The sequence below is a fragment of the Haemorhous mexicanus genome, chromosome 2 (assembly GCF_027477595.1).
Source record: "Haemorhous mexicanus isolate bHaeMex1 chromosome 2, bHaeMex1.pri, whole genome shotgun sequence".
Lineage (NCBI taxonomy): Eukaryota > Metazoa > Chordata > Aves > Passeriformes > Fringillidae > Haemorhous > Haemorhous mexicanus.
In genome coordinates, this window is record NC_082342.1 from 102,496,262 (window position 1) to 102,521,991 (window position 25,730).

Consider the following 25,730-nt stretch of genomic DNA (forward strand, 5'->3'; position numbering starts at 1 on the left):
CTCCTGTCATGAAGCTGACAGCTGCAGGACAAGGAAGCTTCCCTAAACCTGGAACCCACTTCTCAATTTTGCAGCCTTGAACCTGTGAGTCTTGAGGACACACACTGCTGTGACATCCATAGGAGAGAGCCTGCAAACTGTGAGATCCCCATCAGGTCCGAGCAGGGCTCGGGGCCTCTGCAGTAACCACACACTGGAGGGCATCCTGAGGGATGGGGTTTATTTCAGTGGTCTGAGTTTGTGAGGCTTGTTTTCAATTGTGTTCCATTTGCATCTAAACTGGACTGACACCAGATCTGAAATATTTTGCAAACTAAAATACAAAATTTTGCTCAGTTTTCCTTCTTGCTTCATCACTATTGCTTCCAGGGTGAGTCTTCTGAGCTGTCATGGGAAAGGTTGTAGCAGGATCAGCTCTGCTGGTGATCTGCTCCAGCCTCTGACTCCAGTGTACATGCTCAAGGCTTTCACTGATTCAGAGCCTTAGTAATGGCATGTAATGGATGAGAAATGAACCATTTGCTGTACTGAGTTACTGCTACTTCACTTCCCAAAGGTTTTCATATTATTAATCATTAGAAGCTGTTGCAGTTGAACCTGCAGAATGCCAGATATCTGGAAAATGTAACAATGAAAGATGTCCCAAGGGTTAAGACTGAACTGGCCATACAGACTCTTGTGGGGTCCTGCCACAGCACTGTAGGTGTATGTGTGACTGCAGTAACGAGCTGACAGAGTTTTCTTATGACTTCTGAGATGCAAAAGAAGAAGAAGTAAAAAGAAACAAAGTTAATTTTTCTCCAGTGAATTTAGAAGCAAAACTACAGCTTCTACTGAACCCTAGAAGGGCCAAATTTTTGCAATGGTGTTGGCCTTCTTTGGAGGTATTCCAGGTTCACACTGACAGGAGGATTTTGCCCTGAGGCAAGATATCCAGAGTTTTCTCTAGAGGAAGAGTAAATATTGTCATAGCTGTTTGTAATTGAAAGCACTAGAGAAGACATTCATGAGACTGTCTTCAGCTGTAGCAACAAAGACCCTTGGTTACTACAGCCAGATGTCAATCACTGCCAGTGTGGGATCCATGACTGCTCAGTCTCAGGGCATTGGGGGATAGCACTGTATTGCTTCAGCATTCTGCTATCATCAGCAAAGCCAGCTGCTAACTTCAGCAAGCACCAGCTTAACAGACTGTCCTTCTTCCAGATACATCCATAAGGAGAAGGGTTAGTGGTATCCTTACTGCATTTTCATTTGGACACACCTGGAAAATGAAGCTAGCAAACATCCATGCTGTTAAAAGTTGATTCCTTGCAGATTTGAAAACAGGGAGACTTCTCATCTCTTAAGTTTTTTATGACTGAGAACAAGGTTTTGCCAGCTCTGTTAACTGATACAATTGATTAATGCCTGTTTTCCTACTTGATTTATCATAATGTTGATATCCAGGCTGCTGTCCTGCAGAGCAGAGGCAGGGGCCCTGATGCTCTTGAGCAGCTGGGATTGCATCCGGTAGGAAGAGTTCACTTAGAGGTGAAGGATTCATACCAATTCATGCACTGAGATTCATCTCAGTTTTTTATTCTGTAGTGTCATGTTGCTACAGGATATTGTTTGAAGGCTTAAGCTCCTTGTATTGATTTGATGCTGCTGAGTAGATTCTCTTTTGTCCATGTAGGTGGGTTTTTGAAATTAATCTAAAAAAAATATACATGTGAAGAGGCAGAGGTATTCCAAGGCAGATTTTAACAAAGGTTTTGACTTGACCATTGGAAAAATGTAGAAACTTGAAGGTTACTATTGACTGTGCTTTCACTATGGCACTGCACAGTAAACCATTGCTAATGATCATTAGCATTCCCATTCTACTAGAAAAGTAAAGCTATTCAGTTTGAAGATGGTAATTTTTGCCCTAATATTTTAAAATTGTTTCAGTCAGTAATAAGCCTGAGATATGTGAGTGGGTTCTGCCAAGCTATGCTGTTTTCAAATGATTTTCAATCCTATCGTGGCCAGCACTATATGGAAAGAAATTATTCTTGTATGGTTTTACCCTTCCTGTTTGTGAACTGGCCACTGATATACACAGGGATGTTGTTTGAAAAATCAGCATCTGCTTGGAGAACTGACCTTTGAATACCAGCCCTCAGAAAAATACCCAGCAGGGTCTCATTCCTTGCCCCCCACCATGGGATGAACACAGCAGATTCCTTCATTAGGTGCCTTTTCATTACCTATTGCTTTTGCCCTTATGATGCATTTGTTTGATGTTTTGGAACTTTATGTGTGTTAGCTGGATTTTTTAGTGCCTGAAAGATGCTCAGTTTAAGGTATTTGGGTCCCTTGCAAACAGACTGTGGACTGGGTTAGGTATTTATTAGTATGCTGCTTCTTCCCATCAGTAATAAAATTGTTGGAGTATATAAAGCTACGTGTCCTTCCTGAGGAAAAGCAGCACTTATCATGTAAATGAAAAATCAGGCTCCATGCCATCATGATCACTAGTAGAAGTGAAGTGTGAGATTTGCCAATCTGCTTTTGTCTAACAATGTTTGTTACTGTTATTTTTCTAGGGTGCAAGTGCTTACATTCTAAACTATTTTCTGTACATTATGTGGGCTCTATGTTTTGCTTTCCTGGCAGTCTCCCTGGTCAGAGTGTTTGCTCCTTATGCCTGTGGCTCTGGAATCCCAGAGGTGAGTTTCCCTTTGTGCATGAATATCCAAAAAAACCCAAACCACAACAACAAAAAAATTACTGCCTTTTCCCATTCTAGAGCTGTACTATGAGATAGCATAGCAACAAAGAAAATTGTCTTTCCATCTCATCTGCCTTCATTCCTTTTTTTATGCTTTTATGGTGATCATCTAAGTTTTTCATAGTAAAAAGTGTTCATATGTCACTGTGACAGGTTAATGCACGTACTTGTTCGTTGCCAGAGTGTGAATTAAAATCAACATCTCCAAGAGACATACTCACTAGAAGATTATAGAGAATTTTCCTAGGATGAAATTACTTGGGCCAGTTACAAAACCAGTTATTTTCTAGGCTAGACTCTAAAAAGAAGTGAAATAAAAAGAAGAGTGTGGGCTACAAAGCTAAGGTTTCCTAAACTGCTGAAGATGCCCATCATTTGGGATGCCTGAAAAGTGTCTGGTACACGTCTTTTGCAAATTGTTTTTCTAAAGACAGAGTAATGTACATTGTGCCAGCATGACAACTTTATAGCAGCTAAAATATCTACTTGGTTTTCAATATTTTACATATTGAGCCTCAGTCCATATTTAAGCTGTTAAATGAAAAACCTTGTAATTCAACCAGCAGAGTTATTAAAACTCTTTGAAATCAGGGCAGTCTCTTGTTAGAAGTGCTATGGAACTACTAGAATTATTATTTAGGAATCTGGGAGACAGAATTAATAGCCCAAAGCTTAGAAATCTTGGCATACTTTTGTCCTTGATCTCTAAGAGAAGCATCCAAATGTTTCAAAAAAACTCACCACAAATAATTTAAAATATTTGAATAATTTACATGTTTGAAAGTAGTCATGTGTGTCTTTGTTATGTGTTTGATATATTTGTGGTTTTAAAAAGTTCTCATAGTTAACTACAAAGCCAGTTTCCAAGTGGTAAATCCCTCGTGTGAGGTGAGGCTCAGCTCCAGCCCATTTGCATGCCTAGAGTCCAAACCCAAATCCCACCCTGCAGCCTTTGTGTCATGCACATGCATTGTGCTTTCTGAGCCGCTCACTAGCAAAATTAAGACAAAATGTGTAGAAATATGATCTTTTGGACTTTCTCATCTCATAATATGTGCATGCTTTAATGGCGCAGTGATTCCAAATATCTAGAACTCTTTTTTGTGCATTTTATCTGGAAAAAGTCTGTTGTTGTTGATTTGCTTTTTTTCTGCTTTGTTAAACTCAAATCCAGCTTAACTCTGATCTTGTAAGCCAAGGAGATATGTAAGAGTTTCATATTTCTATTGATCTCTGTGAGAGTCCTTACTGCCTGTTATGGGGACCACCCGTAACTGCAGTAAAAGTGTGGTCTGCTTAACCCCTGCTCAGATATTGCTGTGGGAAAGCTGCCCTACCTACAGTTTCTTTCTCTCCATCACTGTCTCTTTTCAAGCAGTCTGCAACTTTTTAAACTCTGCTGGAGTTTTAACTCCATTTAAAAGTTCAGAGTAGAAAAGGATTGTTCATCTTTTCAACATGTTCTTCCTGCTTTCCAGATAAAAACCATCTTGAGTGGGTTCATTATTAGGGGCTACCTGGGAAAATGGACACTTTTAATCAAAACAGTCACCTTGGTTCTGGTGGTGTCTTCAGGCCTCAGCCTTGGGAAAGAGGGCCCTTTAGTCCATGTGGCCTGTTGCTGTGGAAACTTCTTCAGCAGCCTTTTCTCTAAGTACAGCAAGAATGAAGGAAAGAGAAGAGAGGTGAGCTTGGCTCATAAATTTTTAATTTCCCTGTCTGGTTGCTCAGGGTTTCAAACAACTCATGCCTTGTATGTAAACATTTGCTTTGTAGGTACTTTCAGCTGCAGCCGCTGCAGGAGTTTCGGTTGCCTTTGGGGCTCCAATCGGAGGTGTGCTTTTTAGTCTGGAAGAGGTGAGACCTGGCAGTTCACTTGCTTCAGTAAACATATTTTAGTTTGATACCTTTCTCCAAGATTACTCTTTATTTTTCAAATATTTATATGCTTATTTTTCCCCTATAACAAAAAACAATCTATGATTTCCAGTAATAAGAAATAACCAGGTATTTTAGCTTAAACAGTAGCAGAAGGGCACTGACTTTCTGGAAACAAATTAGATGACTCAGTATGGAAATGTATCCCTCTGCTGAGGTTTCTCCAGCCTCCAGCTAGCTAATGCATGGACCAAGCTGTCAAGCATTTCTTATACTCTCTAGGCAGCAACTCTGGATTTAAATTTATCAATTTTAAACTAGTTGCTACTCCTTTTCTGAAATCTGAAAATGCCTTTTCTGATACCTTTGTGAACACGTTCTGGCAGTGGTAAGGTACAGTGCTCGCAGTAAGGTCAAATGAAACAAGTGATGGTGGTAGTTAAAGGAAGTACCCTCTGTGACACTCAGTGAAATGTTTATGGTCTTTGCTTGGTTTTAGGTCAGCTACTACTTTCCCCTGAAGACCCTCTGGAGGTCATTTTTTGCCGCTCTTGTGGCTGCCTTCACACTGAGATCCATCAATCCTTTTGGGAACAGCCGGCTGGTGCTGTTCTACGTGGAGTACCACACCCCCTGGTACATGGCCGAGCTCTTCCCCTTCATCCTGCTCGGCGTCTTTGGGGGCCTCTGGGGGACCCTCTTCATCCGATGCAACATCGCCTGGTGCAGGAGGAGGAAAACCACCAGGCTTGGGAAATACCCGGTGCTGGAGGTCATTGTGATCACAGCCATCACTGCCATCATCGCCTACCCCAACCCCTACACCCGCAGGAGCACCAGCGAGCTCATCTCCGAGCTCTTCAACGACTGCGGGGCCCTGGAGTCCTCGCAGCTCTGCGACTACATCAACGACCCCAACATGACCCGGCCCGTGGATGACATTCCCGACAGACCTGCTGGCCCTGGAGTCTACTCTGCCATGTGGCAGCTGGCCTTGGCTTTGGTGTTCAAAATTGTCATCACGATATTCACTTTTGGCATGAAGGTAAATCGGAGCGCGGGCTGCAGATGGGTTGCCGTGGGCACTGCGCTCTCTCTGGCTCTGACCTGCCCCAGCTCTGAGGTGCTGCTGGCTCATCTGCCTGCCAGCACCATGCCCCCTGGGCCCCTGTGGCAGCACAGGCCTGAGCCCTGCTTTTCCACCTCCTAGTCATCTGCCGTTTTGTTAAGTGAAAAAGAAATCTGTGTGGAAATTTAAACCCGCTGCTGCCAATAAGCAATTTCAAGATGATTCCCACTGCAGCTGTTTTTCAGCTCTCTCATGGATATGGGCTATTTACATTGTTGTTTGTCTTGTTGGATTAATGTCTTAATGTGCCTCAAGGTGGCTATACTCAAGGAAGTAATAATTTTAAATTTACTATTTTACACATTTAGAGCATCACAGCAATATAAAAGTGGCTGAAAAGGTCTATTTTTGAATATTTTTAAGCACTGTAGCTCGGAAAAAAAGGGGAATGAACGAGAAGACTAACTGATGTGTCATTTAAATATTCTGGATTTGCAGCTTTTTCCTTCAGCAAGTCCTTCTCCCCATAAATGACTGATGAAAGGTCCAAGAACGATTTATCCAAGCTTTCCATATATACCAAACTGTTTGTGGTGAACTCTATATGTCTGATTAATAGAGAACATAAAAAACAGGTTCTGTCTGTCTACAGCTCCCATTATCTGAGCATTTATTTGTGGATCTGGTGACTGCAGACAATGAGAAGCTTTTCTTAGTTATACACTATATTTTATACCATACTCAAAACTAAAGTATCTCATATTTCTCTTAAACACTACACTTGAACTGAGTGTAGCCTTTCACTCTAGAAACTGATTTATGGCTGACAGCCCTTTGTTATGCTTGTTCATGAAAAGCTTTGGTTCTTTATTCAGAATGTGATTCTTTATTTATTCTGTATATATTAAAAAATTGTTAGAAGCAATTGAGAGTTTCAACCAGTCTGTAAAAGAACAGACCAAATAGCTTTACCCTCTAAATCTAGAAGACTCAATTGAGCTGCATCAACAAAGTTAACACAATGGGGTGGGGGCTGTAGCATCCACTGTTATCAGCCCTAGATGCCTCTGGACTGTGCTGATGAGGTGATTAGTTAAGTTCTCTAGGAAGCTCAAGGTATATTTTCAGACTTAAAAAGACATAATAGGCTTTCCTTTCTGAAAACGACAAAAGCTGCCTGCAAGCCCTTGTCACAGATCTGAATTGTCTTCTCCAGCAGGAAATACATCTCTAACTTGCTGGTGCACTTGGCATCTAAGAGGAAATGCACTTATCCAAGGCAAAGTACATTTTCATTCTCTTTTTTCCCCCCTCCATTCTCATTTAAATACTGTTTTTAATGATTTGGGACTTGTCTATATAGCAGACAACAAAGTAATGATTCACAGAGCTTCCTGGAAAATATATTGTAAACTGAGATGGAGAATTAGTTGCCTCTGAGCAGTCAGCCCCCTTTCTCTGAATTTTTATTCTTCATTTGACATTTAATTTAAAATCTGGTCTGATTTAGCCTGAAAAAGTAGTAATAAAACCATAAAGTGCTCCATCTGATAGAGGGTGAAATCAAGATTTCAGTTAAGCTTATTCTCAAGCCTATGACAGAACCATCAGCAGCTCCTGACTTCCTGCTGAGAAAGCAATAAAGGCAAAGCCAGGAACATCTTGACTTCAAAAGCAAACTATTGTTCAGAAACAGCATTCATCTCCGTAATTCAATGGGATGCAGCAGATAGGATTCAAAATCTCTTTAAAAAATGCACGAACATTTTATAAAGCTATTAATACATGTGCAGCCACATAAACTCAGTCACTGCAGAAAACTGTGTCAGACCACAGGATCAGCCCTGTAGGCTGCCATGAGGCTACGGAAACTTGGTTCTCTTACTGCTAATTACAATTGTTTGATACTTGCCATTTTTGTCAAGGTGCTCATGTGTCTATGTTTCATTCCAGATCCCTTCAGGCCTTTTTATTCCTAGCATGGCTGTTGGAGCCATAGCTGGCAGGATGGTTGGGATTGGAGTGGAGCAGCTGGCATACCACCATCATGACTGGATCATCTTCAGGAACTGGTGCAGACCTGGGGCAGACTGTGTCACACCAGGACTTTATGCCATGGTGGGAGCAGCAGCTTGCTTGGGTACGGTCTCTGCTGGTCATTGGTTAGTGTGTGACCAACACTGATGTTTGGGGACATGCTCTGGAGGGCCCTGTGTTGGCATTTCTGGGTGCAACAGAAGTTGAAATCAAGGCGTGATGGGCTAAAGAATGGGCAGCTTCCTCTACTGTTTGCTCCAGTGATCTGCCAGATAGTCAGCAACAGAAAGGCTTGCAGTCATCGATGTCTACTCCTTGTAGTCTGCCAAAAGCAGAGAAAAGGAAAGAACAAATTAAAGTTAGGCTGCAGGTTTCCAAGCAGGAGTACTTTTGCTTGCATTTTTTCCATTTGATATAATGAAATTCACTGTAACTGGACTAAAGCTACTTACTTGTTTAGGCTGTGCTCTCTCTCAGTGCAGGAAGAAAATATCTCAGTTTTTGCTAAATTTTAAGCTACACAGAGGCAAAAATTCTGGGTCTTATTGGCTGTGTGTCATGCTATGGTCAACTGAGCTGTATTTTGGTTTACATTTTGATCATAAGCCAATACTGCATGACACTCAATCAAAAGGATTTATTGGATATAACAGCAGTGATCTGTTAACAATTAAAGCAAGATCATTGAAAAATATCTCACATATCAAATTTCTAGCCATAGATGCAAGAAGAATGTTACAAGCATACCATCTGAGCATGCTTTTACCTGATCATATCTTTTCCCTTGTGTACTTGCATATTCTATCTCCTTTTGTTGCTGTTATTGATATCATCATCAACATATGAAAAAATAATGGAGAGACAGAGCACACAAGTAATGTGATTGGGTAGGTTTGACATTAAAGATGTACTCAAGGAAGAGCTAGAAAAATTTCAGATTTGGATGCTCATATTGGAAAAGCAGGATCATTTAATATCATATTATAAACAAATATTTAATAAATATTTAATATTTAATATTTAAATATTAAATATGTATTAGTATATATAATAATGTATTTATAATATATATAATATATTATATATAATATATTTAATAGATGATATATCTTATATATAATATATATTATATATACTATATATGATAATATATAAATATATATAAATATAATATATAAAATAATATATATAATATAATAATATATAATATATAAATATATAAATATATAAAATAATACATATTTTAATATATATCAATATAATATATATTTTTATATATATAATATTATAAATATTTAATATTTATAATAATTTAATGCAATCAACATAGAGGAAGGAAGGGTGGGATTTTCTTGAAAATTTAATGTCTGTAATGTAGATATCAACACCTAGCTTAACTGACTTGATACCCCTCACAGTCAAAATGGAAAAATGAGATATGGGAAAGATCAGTCTTATCTGCCAATACACACCTAAAACCAGGCAAATGAACAGATAAATTTGGCCTCAAAAGGGCCTGTTTTTATCTAGAGGTTATAAAGGCAGTCTGGGCCATCCCTGTGGTTTGATGTGAACACCCACAGCAGTGTAGACATTTTTTAAAAAGCTGGGATTAATTTTACTGTCCAAACAAGTAAAGCACTTCCTCTTTACGATAAATGATCTTAATATTCATTAAATAAATAACGCACAAAAATTTGGCTCTGGTGTTTCAGATGATCTGCTAGTCAGCCTAGAATTATAGAAGCATAGAATATGCTGAGTTGGAAGAGACCAATCAAGATCATCAAGTCCAAATTCTGCCCATGCACAGAACATCCCAAAATCCCACCATGAGCCCGAGAGAATTGTCCAAATACCTCTTGAACTTTGTCAGGCTTGGTGCTTTGACCACTTCCTGGGGAAGCCCTTTCCAGTGCCCAACCACCCTCTGGGTGATGAATCTTTTCCTGATATCCAGCCTAAACCTCCCCAATACAACTTCAGGCCATTCCCTTGGGTCAGCTGTCACTGGTCACTAGAGAGAAGAGATCAGGGTCTGCCCCTCTGCTTCCCCTTGTGAGAATGTTGTAGACCAGAATGAGGTCTCCCCTTAGCCCTCTCCAGGCTGAACAGACTGTGTCCTCAGCCACTCCACGAAAGGCTTCCCCTTCAGACACTTCATCATCCTAGTGGCCATCCTTTGGATGGTTTCTAATAGCTTAATGTCTTTTTTTTATATTGTGATGCCCAAATCTGCACACAGGACTCAAGGTGAGGCTGCAATTTCTTCCTCTTTTAAAAGGTCCAAGTTAAGGTGCAGTGTCTTTTAATAGTATGGTGAGACATACAGTAGAATGGTCACAGCTTGTACTTGAGCTGTTCTGTACCAAAGATTATCTTCCCTGAAGTAAGAGAAAGGGAGTAAATATTAAATGATCCTTACTCTGGTATTTGCTCTTAGCTTTTCACAGTCAGAAGTTTAAGGCATTCCTCAGATGAAATTCATATCTGGATCATAGTGTTAAGTAATCAACAATTGAATATTTCTGTATGCTGCTAGATAAAAAGATCTTTTAATGACCTGTTTTCTGATTTTTCTCATCTAAAATGGGGCTGTATTTTGAGTCCTAAAAATAGCAGGTTTATTACATTTACCTTTTGAACAGAGGCAAAGAAATGTTACCTAATAATTCAGAGATACATACACACTTGTCCTCAGTTATGTGATTATTTTTATCCTTTAATGTAAACTGAAGGAGCGAGGAGCTTGCTTATGAAATTAACGTGGAAAGACTAGATTGAAAAATACAGCTACAATGCTGCCTGTGGCTGCATGCCTGGATGGCCTCAAACCAAGTTGTACTCAGTTCAAACTGTATTACTATAGTGATACTAAAGCAAGGGTTTAAGCTGTAACATAGCTCTTGCAGTGGCCCTAAGCTGCTCCAAGCAGGATTTTGTAACCATGTTGTGCCCAAAGATAATGCTCAGCTTTCTCCTCAGTATGACTGCAATAGACACGCTGGTGTGAAGGCCACCTCTCCACATTCCTACCTGCCATGGCACTTAACTGATTCTTGGAGTCATTTAGAGGGCTAACAGCAGGGTTCAATTTTACTTTCTCAAGTATCCATTAAAGCTGATTTTTTTTGGCATCCTTTCTGGTTTTAAAGCTCTGTCTTTTAGCATTCATTGTTTGCTTTTCAATGCTAGCAGCTTTGGCATGAGCAAGTTCCCTCAACCTTTGTGATGAAAATTGCAGTAGATGAAAAATACCTTTCTGCAGAGAAACAAGCCTAAGAGTATAAGGGTAAAGTATTCAGCATAAATAATTACATGCATTTTTGAGTGTAAGGCTCAAAGATATAAGTGAGTTGCTTAATATGTATACCAGCCCTGAGAGAAACTTGAGACTTCTCCTTGTTGGCAGGTGGCGTTACTCGAATGACAGTCTCCCTGGTGGTGATTATGTTTGAGCTAACTGGAGGTCTGGAGTACATTGTGCCTCTTATGGCTGCAGCTGTCACAAGCAAGTGGGTGGCAGATGCCTTTGGGAAAGAAGGGATCTATGAAGCTCACATTCACCTGAATGGCTACCCCTTCCTGGATGTGAAGGACGAGTTCACCCACCGCACGCTGGCCACGGACGTGATGAGGCCGAGGCGGGGCGAGGCGCCTCTCTCCGTGCTGACCCAGGACAGCATGACGGTGGAGGACGTCGAGACACTGATCAAAGAGACTGATTACAATGGCTTCCCCGTGGTGGTTTCCAAAGACTCGGAGAGACTTATTGGATTTGCGCAGAGACGAGAGCTGATCCTTGCAATAAGTAAGTAGAGTGTCAATGTCCAAAAGATTGGTTTTGAAAGGAGTTTAGACAAGATAGGAGGTTAATGTAACAGTGTTATTCACCTTGAAGAATGGATAAACAAGCACCAAATCTAACTTTTTCTTCAAATATTTTACTGGTTAGTAGGACATAGAAGCTTTTCTATTGCATCATACCACCTGATAGAATTTTCTGGGCTTGACCCTTGTGGGCTTAATTTTGCTGTCACTCAAAAGAGTAAAATAAAATTCTTTTAGAGACAACAGAGAGAAATTCAACTCAAATGCCAGAATCTTTGTCAGAACCAGACCAAAAGCCGGTGTAGTGATCAGTTTCTATCCCTCTCCATGGGCTTCCAGAATGGGCTGGGGCAGTCATGAACTTTGATCACCCAGGGATGAAATAGCCTGTGCTCCTTTCTGTTGCTCTGCCTCAGTTTTTCCTCACATGCAGGCTTTTAGAGCTACAGGTGGAAAGTTTTCAGTGCACAGTATTTTTTGGTAAAGATGGGTGAATTTTGTCTGCCATCCAGTGCATAGCTGGCTTGTTGCCTGAGAGTCCGAGTTCAGGTCACTAAAGATTTTGACTGTCAGGTCCTTTCCTGGTTGATCTGATGACTGAGTGGGGATTGAAGAACAAGTGTATTGGATGAAAGCAAGTTTTTTCACCTTTTCTGGACCCAGGGCATCCAGAAGTGCAGAGGTCTGCAAGGCTGGCCCACTGTCTGCTCCCATTTCTGGCAGTCCTGTGGTGTTGAGGGCCAGCTGGGCAGGCAGGCAAGATGCCATCTGGGCATGGTTGCCTTGCACTTTGCAGAGGAGTGGAAAGTCTGGTATATCCAAATCTCCTTGACTTGGAATTATTCTTCTCTGCATGGTTTTGTTTCGTCCCTGTTGTTCAGGCACCTTAAAAGAGCTGTTGTCTCTGATGGAAATTCACATATTTTTCAAATTTTCAAGAAAATTAATAAATGGAAAATTTGGATTATTTTTGAAGGTCACTTTCCATCTCAGTTCCCACAAAGCTAAAACAAAAATCTTTAAAGCACATGTTTTAGATGTATTTAACCTACCCTGGGTCTGTCTTTTATACTGCCCATGCCATGTCATGGCTTTAATACTTGGTGCCCTCCTAAGTTAATATTTTTTTGCACCTCCTTTTCAGGAAGGTATGTCAGTGGAAAAATTGCATGTACTGAAGATGCAGAACCCTCACTTTAAAATCAGAAAGATCAGAGGCTGCTTGAAGTCAGTCAAAGAACTTTGAGGAACTGAGTCTTTTGTTTCAGGTCATAAATGGCAGTGTGATTGAATGTTCTTGCCAGAAGATGTGAGAAAATTTCAGGCCATGAACTGACAAGAAAGAAATCAGTTAAAATTAAACTCAGTAAACATCAAAATGCTTTCCTGTTCAAAAATTGTTTGACATCTGCATCTTTCAGAGGAAAAGGTACTGTCTCCTGATCAGTTCTAATTAAGAGCATCTTTTATAGAAAATGAGACAGAACTTGTATTTAAAATTAAATTGTTACATGCATAGATAAGTTTTTCTGAAGTCCTCAGCCACCAGTGATTTTGGTAACCCTTTTCACCTTGGGCTGAGTGTGAGTGCTGTCATTCTGTGCTGACATTATGACAGATGGTTAATCTTTCCAGTATGGTTTGTGTCCTTGTGACTTAAAATCTGGAATTGGTTTCGAAAGACACAGTATATGGTACCAGTACAGAGCAGGGCAAACCATGCTAGCAACCTTTTGATTGCTCATCCTCTTTCTCTGAAGTTCTTTGCCTGAATTTCAGAGTTGGTATTGTTGATCACTACCACAAGGGTAGCTAATGTGTTCTGAAACTCCATCTCAGCTTGCTTCATGGTTGTGAGCATGGAGCCATACACCAATTCTCCTTAAGCCATAAAATTGCTTACCAAGAGAGAAATTTCACACAAGGTGAAGCATCTCTGATTCACCTGCTCAGGTTCACTTGCTTAGCCTGACAGAGATACTGGAGTTACATCTCAGAACAGCATAAGCCCCATCCGTGCAGCACTTCAGCCAGGGAATGAGGTCTGACCAAAAGCAGAGTCAGGCCCACTCCAGGATCTCTTCTTTCACCAGTATCTCTTTTTCCATGGCATTGTGCCCTGCAGAATGCCTCCTCAGTTTGAACTAGCTCTGGCACCTGTACGCAAGAGCACTTTGCACCTGATAGAGACATGGTTTCAATCAAGAATTTCAGCTTCTTTCTCAGGCCCAATTAATTGTGCATCAGTAGTATGGTGGTCCAGGGAATACTCTGGGGAAGTACTCCAATTCTCTCACACACTTGCCTTCTTGGATGAAGGCAATAGCTGCTGAGTCTTGCATCAAATACCCCTTCCCACAAAGCTATCTGCCTCATGATTTACCGCTACGTAATTTCTTTTCTACTGAGTGGAGCATGCTCTATAAATGCATCAAATACCTGTGAAGTGAATGGCAATGACATTTCCAATTGCTCAGCAGCATCGTCAGGAGGATTGTGTCCTCCTTCCATTGATCCTTGTTGAGTAGGTAGGCAAGTGGGGTGGCAGAGTCACCCTCTGGGGAGAGGTGTCTACATTTTAGATGACACCTACTTTACCATCTTACTGAGTGAGGGTTTTGACACTGTAAAGCTTTTCCTAAATTTGGCCAGCTCCAGAGGCACCATGCAAAAGGCAGAGCCTTGGACAATAGCCAGGTGGCCTGTATAATATGCTTTTCCCAGTGTGGAGTTGAGAGATCAACGTAGTCGGTAGAGGCTGTGAAATGTGAACCCCTGAATATGAGAGGCTGTTTCACATTTGGAAGAATTAATTCACTCTCTAGCTATGACAAGAGCCTGCATAGATTGCTCTGTAAAACCAGATGACATTGTCATCCATTTGCTTTGCTCTTTCTGTTAATCTGTATCTGTTTTTTTTACCCACTGACTGCAAAAATGATCTGATCTTCTGTTTTACCTTTACTCCCACTCCCCCATCCAGTGAGACTGCATACAAAATCCACCATTTTTCTGATGCCACTGAATTTACTCCACAGTACTGCATCATTCAAATTTCTCTAGAGAGGTGTTTGACATGGAAGAGTGAAATCATGGCTTTGGCTAATCACTATTGTTCAGGGTCACTGCTGCCTTGGGACCAGCAATGTGGTAACCAAAATGCTTGGCCCCATTTCTTAGGGTGCAGCTTTGGGAAGGAAATACCTAGCTGTCAAAGGTTTTTATCAAAGGGTGGGAGTTACCTTCAGTTTGATTAATGTTACCTCTTAGCACAGACCATATATCAAAGAACTATGCAGGCATATTCACACTTGAAATTGGATGTATGAATTGAAACAAGCTGAGACAAAACTAACATCATTCCTTAAATTGCAATAGGGCTTGTAATATGTGGGGTGAGAAGGTTGAGAATCACATACTGTACTGATGTTAGGTTTGAGCCAGCACTGCTCCAGTTCCAGAAATATTACAAGACAATGATGGTTAAATGTAAAAAAAAAAAAATTGCAGCTGAAACATGTTGGAAACCATCACTGTCTACATTACAAGTCACAGGAGCAGGTTTCTCACTCTGATTGATGGCAGAGAGTTCCAAGAATATTCACATATGCTTGGAGTATGAGTTCAAGAGCAGAAGCAACCTATGTTAATTGAAAGTAATAATTTAACTATTTCCAAGAATTTATTAAAAAAATAAAAACTTAAACCCTCAGAGCCAAACACGTGATTTGCTTATTCTGGGGAGTGAAAAGTTGTCTGTCATTTGGAAATCTGTCTCATATAATGTTTATACCCTGTAGTGTTGAGTAGAGATGAGGTAAACACTACAAAGAAAATAAAGTACTCCTATGGTAAGTCTTGGGGCATGCTTTAAGTAGAAGGCTTATACTGATCAGGCAAACTCCAGATCAAACTTTGTAGTTTGATCCAAGTATTAATGATAGCTTTTGAACTTCTGAAAATGGTCACACACGTGCTGTTTACTGCTATATTTTTCCTCCCTTTACTATTTTCCTTTAAGTAGGAAGCTAATTTATTTTTCCTTTTTAAAATCTAGCTTTGTAAACTATTTAAGGCATTAAGTGTAAACCCAGAAAGTTTACCCTGCATGCCAGCGAGGTGTGCTGATCTAGAAATACACCCACACTGCCCCTGGATCCCTGGAATGTGAATTTGTCTTTCCCCAGCTTTGTGTTCATAAATCCATTCACCATGTCCACATTTTCCCAAATCCACTGAATAGTTTTGCTCCAAGCCAGCTGGGATCTTACACAGCTGTTGACTCCACTCCTTCAGACATGTAATAAAGTTTCTGTTGTGATTCTCACAATGGAGGAAATTACATACAGTGATTTGAATTTGACAGAAATTGGATTAGTGAAGTTTGTGAATGTAATGAGCTTCATATTTATTCAGAAAAGCATTATCCCAACCAAGGAAAAATATGTGCTCATAAAAATACCCCATTTGCTTTGAGAGAGCGATGTCTCAAGGAAACTCAAGGTTACTCAGTGACCCTAATTTCAGTGCATTAAAGACAAAATCAAACCTTGCTTTCCAAAGGAGGCATTCTTTTTAGTTACTGAACTTAATTCGCTGTCTACACCAATTTTTGCCTTGTACAGAGAACGCGCGACAGCGTCAGGATGGGGTGGTGAGCAACTCCATCGTGTACTTCACCGAGGACCCCCCGGAGCTGCCCCCCAACAGTCCCCACCCGCTGAAACTGCGGCGCATTCTCAACCTCAGCCCTTTCACCGTCACCGACCACACGCCCATGGAAACGGTGGTGGATATTTTCCGGAAACTTGGACTCCGGCAGTGTCTGGTGACTCGCAGTGGGTGAGTAGTTGACAGCCAAGTGAACATTTTTATATTTTGTCTTATTTTGTGAATGGATGAATAAGGGAGCCTCACCCATGTCTCTCCAGGGCAGCAAAAGAAGTCAGACTTGGAACCAAATTGGTGCTTGCAGGGTGTTAAATTTCATTCTGCTCTCCCAAATCCTTGGGGTATTCTCATTTAGATAAGGTAAAAATAAATGCAAAATAAACTGTTCTGACTTCCACTATCATTCAGTTTTCATCAGAGGCAGATCTGGCAAGCAGTATTGTTTGCAAAGAATATGCCTGTTCTGAGACATCTAGCTAGATTAGTTGTTTGTGAAAATTGTGATAAAGATGTCACTGGAGGAAAATTACTCCGTCCAACTTTCTTTATTGGATAATGGAAAGGTGTATAAACCAAAGGCCCTCAAATAAAAGCTGAAGGAGGTGGGAAAATATGAAATTAGGGGAATAAAAAGCTGCACCATGTGGACTAGACATAACATCCCACAGTTCCAATGGAATTTGAGATATTTGGGCATCATGGCTCATCCTAGGATCTAGTGATAGCAGGATAGCCAAACCACAGCCATCACTTCCAAATGTGGAAGACTAAAATTTATTCTTCTGTTAAAGAGTCCTTTTGTTATTCAAAAATATTACTGTCAATGCAGTATCCTGAGCATTAAGAAAATAAATACCATTATTGGGACACAGATAAAGGTTCTGATTTTAGGTGCCTGGATTCAGAAATTTATACCTGGAGTTATAGAAGTTATGTGAAATAAAAGGTGGAAAAACTATTAACAATGACATAGTTTCAATATTCAGTGCCTAATGGTCTTCAAGGACTGGAATTAAAAAGCCCTTGAATACTGAGGGTTATGAAATTTTTGACTCTTGGGGCCAGCCATCCCATAGGCCTCATCTTTCTTGACAGATAGAATTCATTTAGGTTCACATAAATGAGAAATTATCATTTAAATTTGAAGGAATTATGCTGTCAGGCAGTGAGAGTTTCAGAAACCCTGTGCTTTAGCTTACTTTGTGTACTACCAAGCACTGGTACCTTGGGTTTGACTGCTGGTCCTCACAGCCTGAGCCTAAAGAAACTTAATATTTTGTTATACCAAGTATAAGTTGTTGTAGCTCCTCACTCAGTCAGCCTAAAGAAACTTACTATTTTGTTGTACCAATCATTAATTCTTGTAGCTCCTCACTCAGTCATGTTCCCAACAACAAGAGGTAATAAACCAAAATATTTCACTTAATTATCGTGGCTTGGGTAGTAGAAATCCGTGAGATGAGAATACTTTTATAAAAAGGTAATAATTGGGGAATACATGAAATGGACAGTACTGTATGGAAGCACTCACAGAATGTCCCTGCAGTTGAACAGGGAAAAAACCTGGATGATATATGAGATTGTTGACCTTTCACTTCCTTTTCTCCTATAGGAGGCTGCTGGGTATCATAACTAAAAAAGATGTATTAAGACATATGGCTCAAATGGCAAACCAGGACCCTGAATCTATCATGTTTAACTAGACTGGTAAAGAAGAGAAAAGTAACCCCACAGGAGTCCCTTCTAGATTAACACGAAGGCTGTGTTTGCTGTTTCATCTTGCTTAAAGAGAAAAAGGTAACGTATATGAGGAATGGCCTGATACACCTCTGACAGAGGGAGTGGATGCAGGACAGCACTTATTTAATGAGGAAGGCAGTTTAGAAGCTCTGAGCAGCTGCAGACATCAAGCTGTGTTTCCTTAATGAGGTTCCCAACAGCTCAACTGGAGCGCTGGTGGGTGTGAGTGATGCGGGGCTTGGAGAGGAAGAGCCACGAGCACCAGTGGGAGGCATCAAGGTCACAGTAACTCCTGGGGCAGCTGTGAAGAGTAGCAGACACTGTTAATGTACAAGCTGCTAAGAGATAGAAAGGTTTGTGTTCCAAGCCAGAGAGTGTAGATGAGCAATGTCAGTTGCTTTTGTTACTGGAATCATGGCTATTTGTTTGCTACTGAGTTATACCATTTTCATGACGGACAAAAATTGTCATGTTTTTAAATGAAAGACTTTGTCATCTTCATTTATTTTGTAAATGTTTAATGAATCAAGACTGGAGTTAAGTCTTAAGAGAAGAGTAAGATTATGCCTCAAATCACTTTAAAATGTAGTGTCCCTTGCTTTAGTCTTTTGAATTTTATACCGCTTAGCATTTCTGTCAACCAGCTTTCCCTTATAAATGTTGAAATGGGATTTATTTGTAAGAATTTATTATCTCTCTATGCAATTTTGCATACAAGTACTGTAAAATTTAGTATTTTGTGGTTTGCTGTGGTAACTGGAATAAACATAGAAGCCCATAAAGTAGTTTTCAAAAGCACTAAAAGGACAGTGGTAGCTGTCTCTCATCAGTGTTAGTGACAAGAGATTGAATCCCTCACTGTCTTCCCTTATGTACATCACAATTTTTCACAAATGAATGACACTCTGCATTGATTCTTGGTTGTCCACTTAGGTCCTTTTTGTCATTGCTCTTTCTTGGCATTTGTCTGCATTTGCCAAGAGATGGCTGAAATTAATTTAACAGTCACAGACACTTATTCTGTAAGAGATCTACTTTTTATGCACTTGTCAGTCATAGGACTGTGAACTTCCTTTCCACAGCACTGTGGCTGGATAAGATCAGAGGGACTGAGAATGCAAATGATCATAGGAAAGCTTTAAGTATTTATCTGTTTGCACCAAGAACACAAGATTTACCAGACCCTGGCAGAGACCTCTAAGTCACTCAGGTAAAAATGTTAAATTTTCCTAAACCCTTGTTCTGGTCCTCTGTGAGATAAAGAGGGTCAACCCTTTAGTCAATACTGCTATCAGTAACAGAATACCAAATTGTACTCTCTGTACCGCATAATTCACACTGCCCTTGCTTTATAGATGCAAACTTAAAGACTGAGAAAGGCTGTGATCAGAATCCCCTTCAGACCTCCTGGTCCCTTCATTTAGGCATCTAAGACCTCTGGTATTTTTGTTCAAATTCACCCAGATAACTGGTGGTGTTTGAATGCTCCTCATGGACAGAGATGACCTTCCATGGCAGAACAGCCTGTGTCTCACTCCAGCCCAAACCCAGACTGTTGATCTAGCATGGGGGCAATGTGCATGATTATTGTGTCCCTGAACTGAGACAGCTGCTCAGGTGCACCCTGAGTTAGATGCCGAAGTTCTCTGTCACAAATTCCTCCCCTTATCTCTGGTGACCCTGCTTCCTTCTGCCTGTGTCCCACTGCACTGGCACGGAGTATGGCCTGAATTGCTGAAGTAAAAGAAACGGAAGTAGAGGGATAATTTTAATCTGTTAAGTACTCCACCTAACAATGGTGTTTGCAACAGACCGACATAAATATATGTAGCTCTGGCCAAAGTCCATAAATATTTCAGTGTATACTTTTTGTTAACTGAACAGCTGCAGTACAATGTATTATTAAAGGGATAGTATTAACACCATGTAAACTATAGGACTGAGCAACCCCTTTCCTCTGAAAATAGGAAATAGAACATAATGTCATTATTTCTTACATTTTTCTGTGAAGCTGTCAGCAGCCAAACTCATAAAAACCCAACCAAGTCAACAACAATGCTCATAAACACTAGATTCCCTCATTTGAACAAAGAAGCCATCATAAAATCAGTTCATTCCCACAACTGAATCCAAATGGGGCTTTATACAATTGTCAGTCTCTACCCATAACTTCTAAGGGATGTAGACTAAGCTAAAAAGGCTGATTTTTGAGAGCAATCTCTTTCTTGGATTAGAATTGTATGACCATGTTCTACTTTCCATGTTTGCTAACAGCAAACAATACAGTGTATCAACACTGAAAAACATTTTATTTTATGAGAAAAAGACATGGATTTGCCTAACTGAGGTTAATCTGGCTGTGAATACAAATTCACATATGTACTGACTTGTCTTATCAGGTTGAACTCAATCTGTGGTTATGCATTGGCATGGACTTGTGTGGTTAATTCCCATTAATACCCAGAGGCCTGATTTACTGAAACCAAGTCATCCCTGTGATAGCTTGTTGCCTTGCCTTATTAGACTACTTAGGAGGAGCCCTCAGGGTTTAAAAACAAGATCCAAAAAACCAACATGGTGATTTGTAGCAAGCACCAGCAGAAGGAATTGAGATTTATGTAGTTGTTGTGAATGCAGTTTGACCCTGGACTACCACCCAAGTAAAAGGCAGGTAAATGAGTGCACAGCTCTCTTCTGTCAAACACATTCCTCTCTAGATGGAAAGCTTTAAATACCTGAGGGGTCAAGGGAAAAACCTTTGGACATGTAACCATGTAGTGCTGCTCCTTGTTCCAGTGTCTGTTCAAAAGATGTTAAACCAGAGCAGGGGCTGCTATCTGGCTGTCCAGGAATGGCACACTCATGGCTAACTTCAGCTGCTTGGTGTTATCATCAAGGCTGAGGCTGATGCTAGAATGACATGGAGGGCTTTGAGACAGGACAGACTTTGCTAATTAGAAAACTTCCTCCATGCTACAGCCTTTATTGAACTTCACACTGGTGTCTGAAAGGGAACACTCTTAATATAAATTAATAACATGCTTATCTCAAAAAAGCAGTTATGATGTAATGATTTATTTCCCCATAACAAGCCCATTATCAAGCACTGTTTTCCATCTGTATTCCACAATTTGTTTCAGAAGGTACTGAATCGACTCCAAGAGGCACAGATCTCAGCCCTATTTGTTTGAATTTGTAGAGCTCAAGGTAGTCACGTAGCATTATCAATCTGAGTTACATGAGTACTTTAGTATATATATTTTAGACTTTATGCAACCTCAGTTCAGTCCTTCAAGCAGCTGGCCTTCAAAAATGCCCAACTAAACTAAACAGGGGAATAAAAATCTTTGAATAATGGAGGTTCAGTATTGTACCTTTGTTTTGCATGAACTGTATTAAGTTACATTCAGCTTCTGATGTGCACTTGAAGCAATCTGTACCAGAAAGTTTAATAATAAAGTACAGAAATGGATGACATTAGAAAGACCCTTTGGCTGTCCCAGTGACACTAATTATTAATTCTTATGCTTTGAAGAAGCAGAAAAAGAATGTTTAAGGATTACAGAAGACTGGCTGATTCCATGTTTGAATGACACTATATTTATGACTATAGTTTTGCTTTGGCTCTGTTTGTTGTTTTGGGTTTTTTTTTAATTGTAGAAAAGAGTGTATCTGTTGCACCTTATAAAAAACAATGTTTGGAATCTATTTTTTAAATAAAACTGACTTACAGTACTAGAAACATTTCTTGGATATCTTATTAATTAAAAATAATTTAACTCAATTTCTTTATGATTTTTATGTTTCCTTTTCTCACTTTTACGGATAACTCAAGCCTGAGTTCTAGAGATATAGGATATCCAATTAAATTATAGGTTAGGTAATATTAAGAAGGGAGTTAGTAGTGAGTAGGGAGAAATGCAGTGGACTTCAGAGAATCAGTCTTGACAGCTGGCTGTTTTATTTTCAGAGAAATTGTTTTTTTCTTCAGCATCAGAAATACCTTAGAAATCTAAAAAGAGAAGAAAAACAATTTATCTAACCAGGTTGTTCTGTCTAAAATGATCATGAAACTTTAAAACTAGTTGTTGCAATATATATAATTCTATCTTCTATAATATATTTTTTGTATACATTTTTCAATTGTACTTTAATTCAAAGCTAAGATCCAAGACTGAAAATGACAGGTTCAATCATCCCCATTTAACTCGATGAAACATATGGTAAATCTCTGTCAGAGACTAAATTCTAGGTAGCAGCAAAGAATATGGGCTTGATCCTGATCAACACTAACTAAGGTGAACATGCCAGCAATATCCTAGCTCAAATTAAATGACTCATTTCAGAAATTGGTTTTGGCAGTCCCATGGCCTTCAACTCATTCCATGGATTGCTGTGCCCTTTCCACAAGGCAAAACACACACCATAACCCAGGAGTCATCAGGCATGGAGCAACTTCAATAAGAAGTAATAATTCCTGTAGTTTGTATTTGGTCATGGGGTTCTGAACTTTAGACCTACCTGTCATCACTTGCGGTGGTGCAGCAGGGAAATGGAATAGAAAATGTTCAGAGCATTCAGCACCGCCGTGGTGCAGCTGTGCTCCACACACCCTGGCCTGCCCTCCATTCATCCAAACCAAGCAGCCTGTTATCATCCGTGTGCCTTCTTGCTCCTTTAGGGGAGGCTCTTCCTCCACATCTATTTCCTTCAAGCTGTATTATTCCCTTGTGCTGTTCTGCTCCTCTGCTCCAAATGTGATCTTGCTTGTAGCTCCTCACTGCTGTGGTGGCCCACTAAGCTCAGTCTCAGAGACGCCGTATCCCAAATAAGAAAGGTGCATCTCCAGTGGAGGACCTCCACTTGTGGCAGGCAGGACTTTGCACTGCTGCTTCCTGGAGGACACAGAAAATGCAGTGTTGCTGGAATGCTGTACAGAGTTTTTTGATTTGTTTTTTGGCTTGCTATCTCTTAGGATCTGGTTATTGAGTTGTCTCTGCCCGAATTAAGGTGCAAACAGTAAATGTCAAGTAGAGAGGGATAGAAGAGAGCTGGGGAAAGAGAAAGAGAGTGTGAGAGAGAGACTAAGCAAAGATACCCCCACCACATGGAATCCTGTGATGTCCTGATTGACCTTCTCCATCCTGGTCTGCTTGCTGGTGGGGGTCCCTGTTTTCTTGTGGAGGTACCACTTTTCCACAGTCCAAGTCCTTGTTATCCATAAGGCATGGGTGCTGTTCCCACCCAGCATGGGATGGCACTTGTGTAAGATACTTCCTTTCTCACAGTTTGCCTTGGTGGGAGCTTTTGTCCAAAAAGTTACCTAGATTTGCCTCACCAGGCCTGGCACCTTCCTGTTGTTGCTGTCAGTGGTTTTCCCACAGTTTGCACAGCGGAATTTTGTCCAATGTGTTAATTCCAAACTTTTATCTCTGGTTAAGTCTGATATTACTGCCTTCCTTTTTGCCATCTGTGGTTATTCTAAGGTCCTGTTGTGGTGATTTCCCTTGTGGGAACTTTCTTGTTGGACACTGTTTGAGACTGTTCATTGTGCTTCTTGAAGTCCTCGCACTATCTTAATGCAATATCAAAAAAATGAACTTCTGAGAAAAATAGCTGCTGCATTTCACAGATCAATCTAGTATGTTCACCATCTCAACCAGTATCTGGTGACTTCCCAGTGAGGTCAATCTGGAGCTGGGACGTGACTGTGAGATATGTATGCTAAAGCAGTTTGGGCTGTTAGGCAGAATGAGACAGGACCTGCTGACTTGTAGCTGCAGCATTTGGTTAACTCTCTATCCCTCCTTTAACCTTATTGTATTCTGAGCATAATTAATATTCTTGGTTTGAGCACATAATAAACCCTGTTTTAGCACAGTTAATGATTTCAACCCTTGTTATCGTTCAGAATTATTTTGTATAATCAGGATTAAAATAATCTGAGTGTTCCTACTGGCTTTCCCCAGCCACAGCAGGTAACTGGTTAGGAAGACATAGCCATATGTAACAGCCAGCTTGGGGAGAGTCAGCATTTGGCACTTCAGCTGTGTTTCATTTGAGAAATGATTGTGCAGCCTGAACAATCAGTGCACAACTCTCTGTGGGGATTTGCAAAGCCTGATGATTTGTTCCTGGCTTGAACAGCATTTAGAACAATGTTTGTGGCCAGCTGATGTTACATACCCTTCAGATTAACCAGTCTTTCTTAATCCACAAAGATTCAGTAAAGGGCACTGAATAAAATGTGCAGATTGCTTAGGAAACTAGACAATCTAGTATAGATTACATATAATCTGGACAAACTAGACAAAACTAGTATATTATTTAGGAAGAGCTGCTTTATTGTCTCAAAGTTCTGTTCACAGAGGCATCCCACTTTCAGGAGAACCATACTATACACTGCCTGGTCTCACTGCTAGGAAAAAATAATACCTAAAATATGAAACAATATCTGTTTGTATTGACTGTAACCAATGTTATTGTTTTTCTCTCCTAATGCATTTTAAAAGACAACTTTTTTCCCTGAAATAAGCTTGCTGTTTCTGCAGTTGCTAGTGAGAGCCAGACTGTGGTCATGCACAATTTGATGTGGAGTGCTGCAGCACTAGTGCATTAAATGCTAGTTGAGTGTTTCTCCTTTGATAAATACAGTAAAAAGGAGTGGCTGCCATAATTGTGCCATGCAAAAGGACCATTCTAAATAATTAAAAAGTCAGATGAACTGTAATTCTCTGCTTCTAAAGATGCCCAACAGGTAAGATTGAAAGGTTGTGAAGCCTTATGATTTGATAATCTCCAAAGTTGCAATTTGCCTGAAAACAAATTTTACTTATGTAATTCTCAGATTATGTGACAATTAGAATCCAAAATTTCTTAATGATGTACGGGGGCAACCAGACCCTTGAAGTCCCCAAGCCTGGGAAGAGAGAGAGACACCTAAGTTCTGCTGTGGTTCACAGATGAGGGAGAGGACACAAACTCTACCAAAGGCTCCAAAATTACCCCAGTCAGCAGTGAAGATTCAGGAAAGAAACACAATATGTGCCATCACCAGCCCTTGCCTTTTTCACAGTAACCTCATGGTTGGAGTCTTTGTTAGGTAAATATCTAAGCAAAACAGGTCTTGTAGGTGTTGATTTAAGCGCAGCTCACTAAGTCACCATAGTGCAGCTCCTTCTTTGCTAACTGCTGCTCTGGTGGGCCTTCTGCCAAGCCAGAAGGAGCATTCTCCTAAAAGGGACATTTGTAGACTTCCACTTAAAGATAACTCAGCTACCTATTCTGAATCCCACTGAGATGCAGAATTTGTATCTAAATTGTTATAGGAAACTTAGGCTCATCACATTTTTAGGCCTTGCTGTAGCCCAAACATAGCATTTTGCTTCGTTTAATTGAAGTTAAAATCTAACAGCTATTTGTCACTGGCCATAATAGTTAAACATGCAGTCACTGCTTGAGATCAAGAATCATTTAGATTATTGTTCTAATTCTTGATTTTTAATTTCTGTCCGATATTAAAACACCTGTTTAATAATAGTAAAATTTTTTTTATTTATCCAATTAATTAATTCAAATGGTACAATAATTAGAGGTACAATAAAGCTATAAATAGTCTGCCTGAAGATTTTCCACATCATAGATAATTAACATTGATGCTGAATTATGTCTTGGCCCTTTCTCTAACCTTTAAGGAACGCTACTACAAAGCACTAGTCACAGGAACTCAAGGAATAAATCATAAGC

At 40.1% G+C, this 25,730-nt stretch overlaps 1 protein-coding gene across 2 annotated transcripts in view; it reads left to right on the top strand.

Annotated features, from left to right (window-relative positions):
• The window catches only part of CLCN4 (chloride voltage-gated channel 4), a 45,051-nt gene extending 23,325 nt beyond the window's left edge, over positions 1–21,726 (top strand). For both annotated transcript variants that reach the window (XM_059839738.1, XM_059839739.1), the window contains exons 5-12: positions 2,574–2,696; positions 4,237–4,443; positions 4,535–4,615; positions 5,136–5,681; positions 7,659–7,845; positions 11,155–11,553; positions 16,199–16,415; positions 17,857–21,726. In XM_059839738.1, coding sequence (XP_059695721.1) covers positions 2,574–2,696; positions 4,237–4,443; positions 4,535–4,615; positions 5,136–5,681; positions 7,659–7,845; positions 11,155–11,553; positions 16,199–16,415; positions 17,857–17,947 — 1,851 coding nt within the window. In that variant the 3' untranslated portion in view covers positions 17,948–21,726. The remainder of the gene's footprint in view (positions 1–2,573; positions 2,697–4,236; positions 4,444–4,534; positions 4,616–5,135; positions 5,682–7,658; positions 7,846–11,154; positions 11,554–16,198; positions 16,416–17,856) is intronic.
• The last annotated feature ends 4,004 nt before the right edge of the window (positions 21,727–25,730 follow it).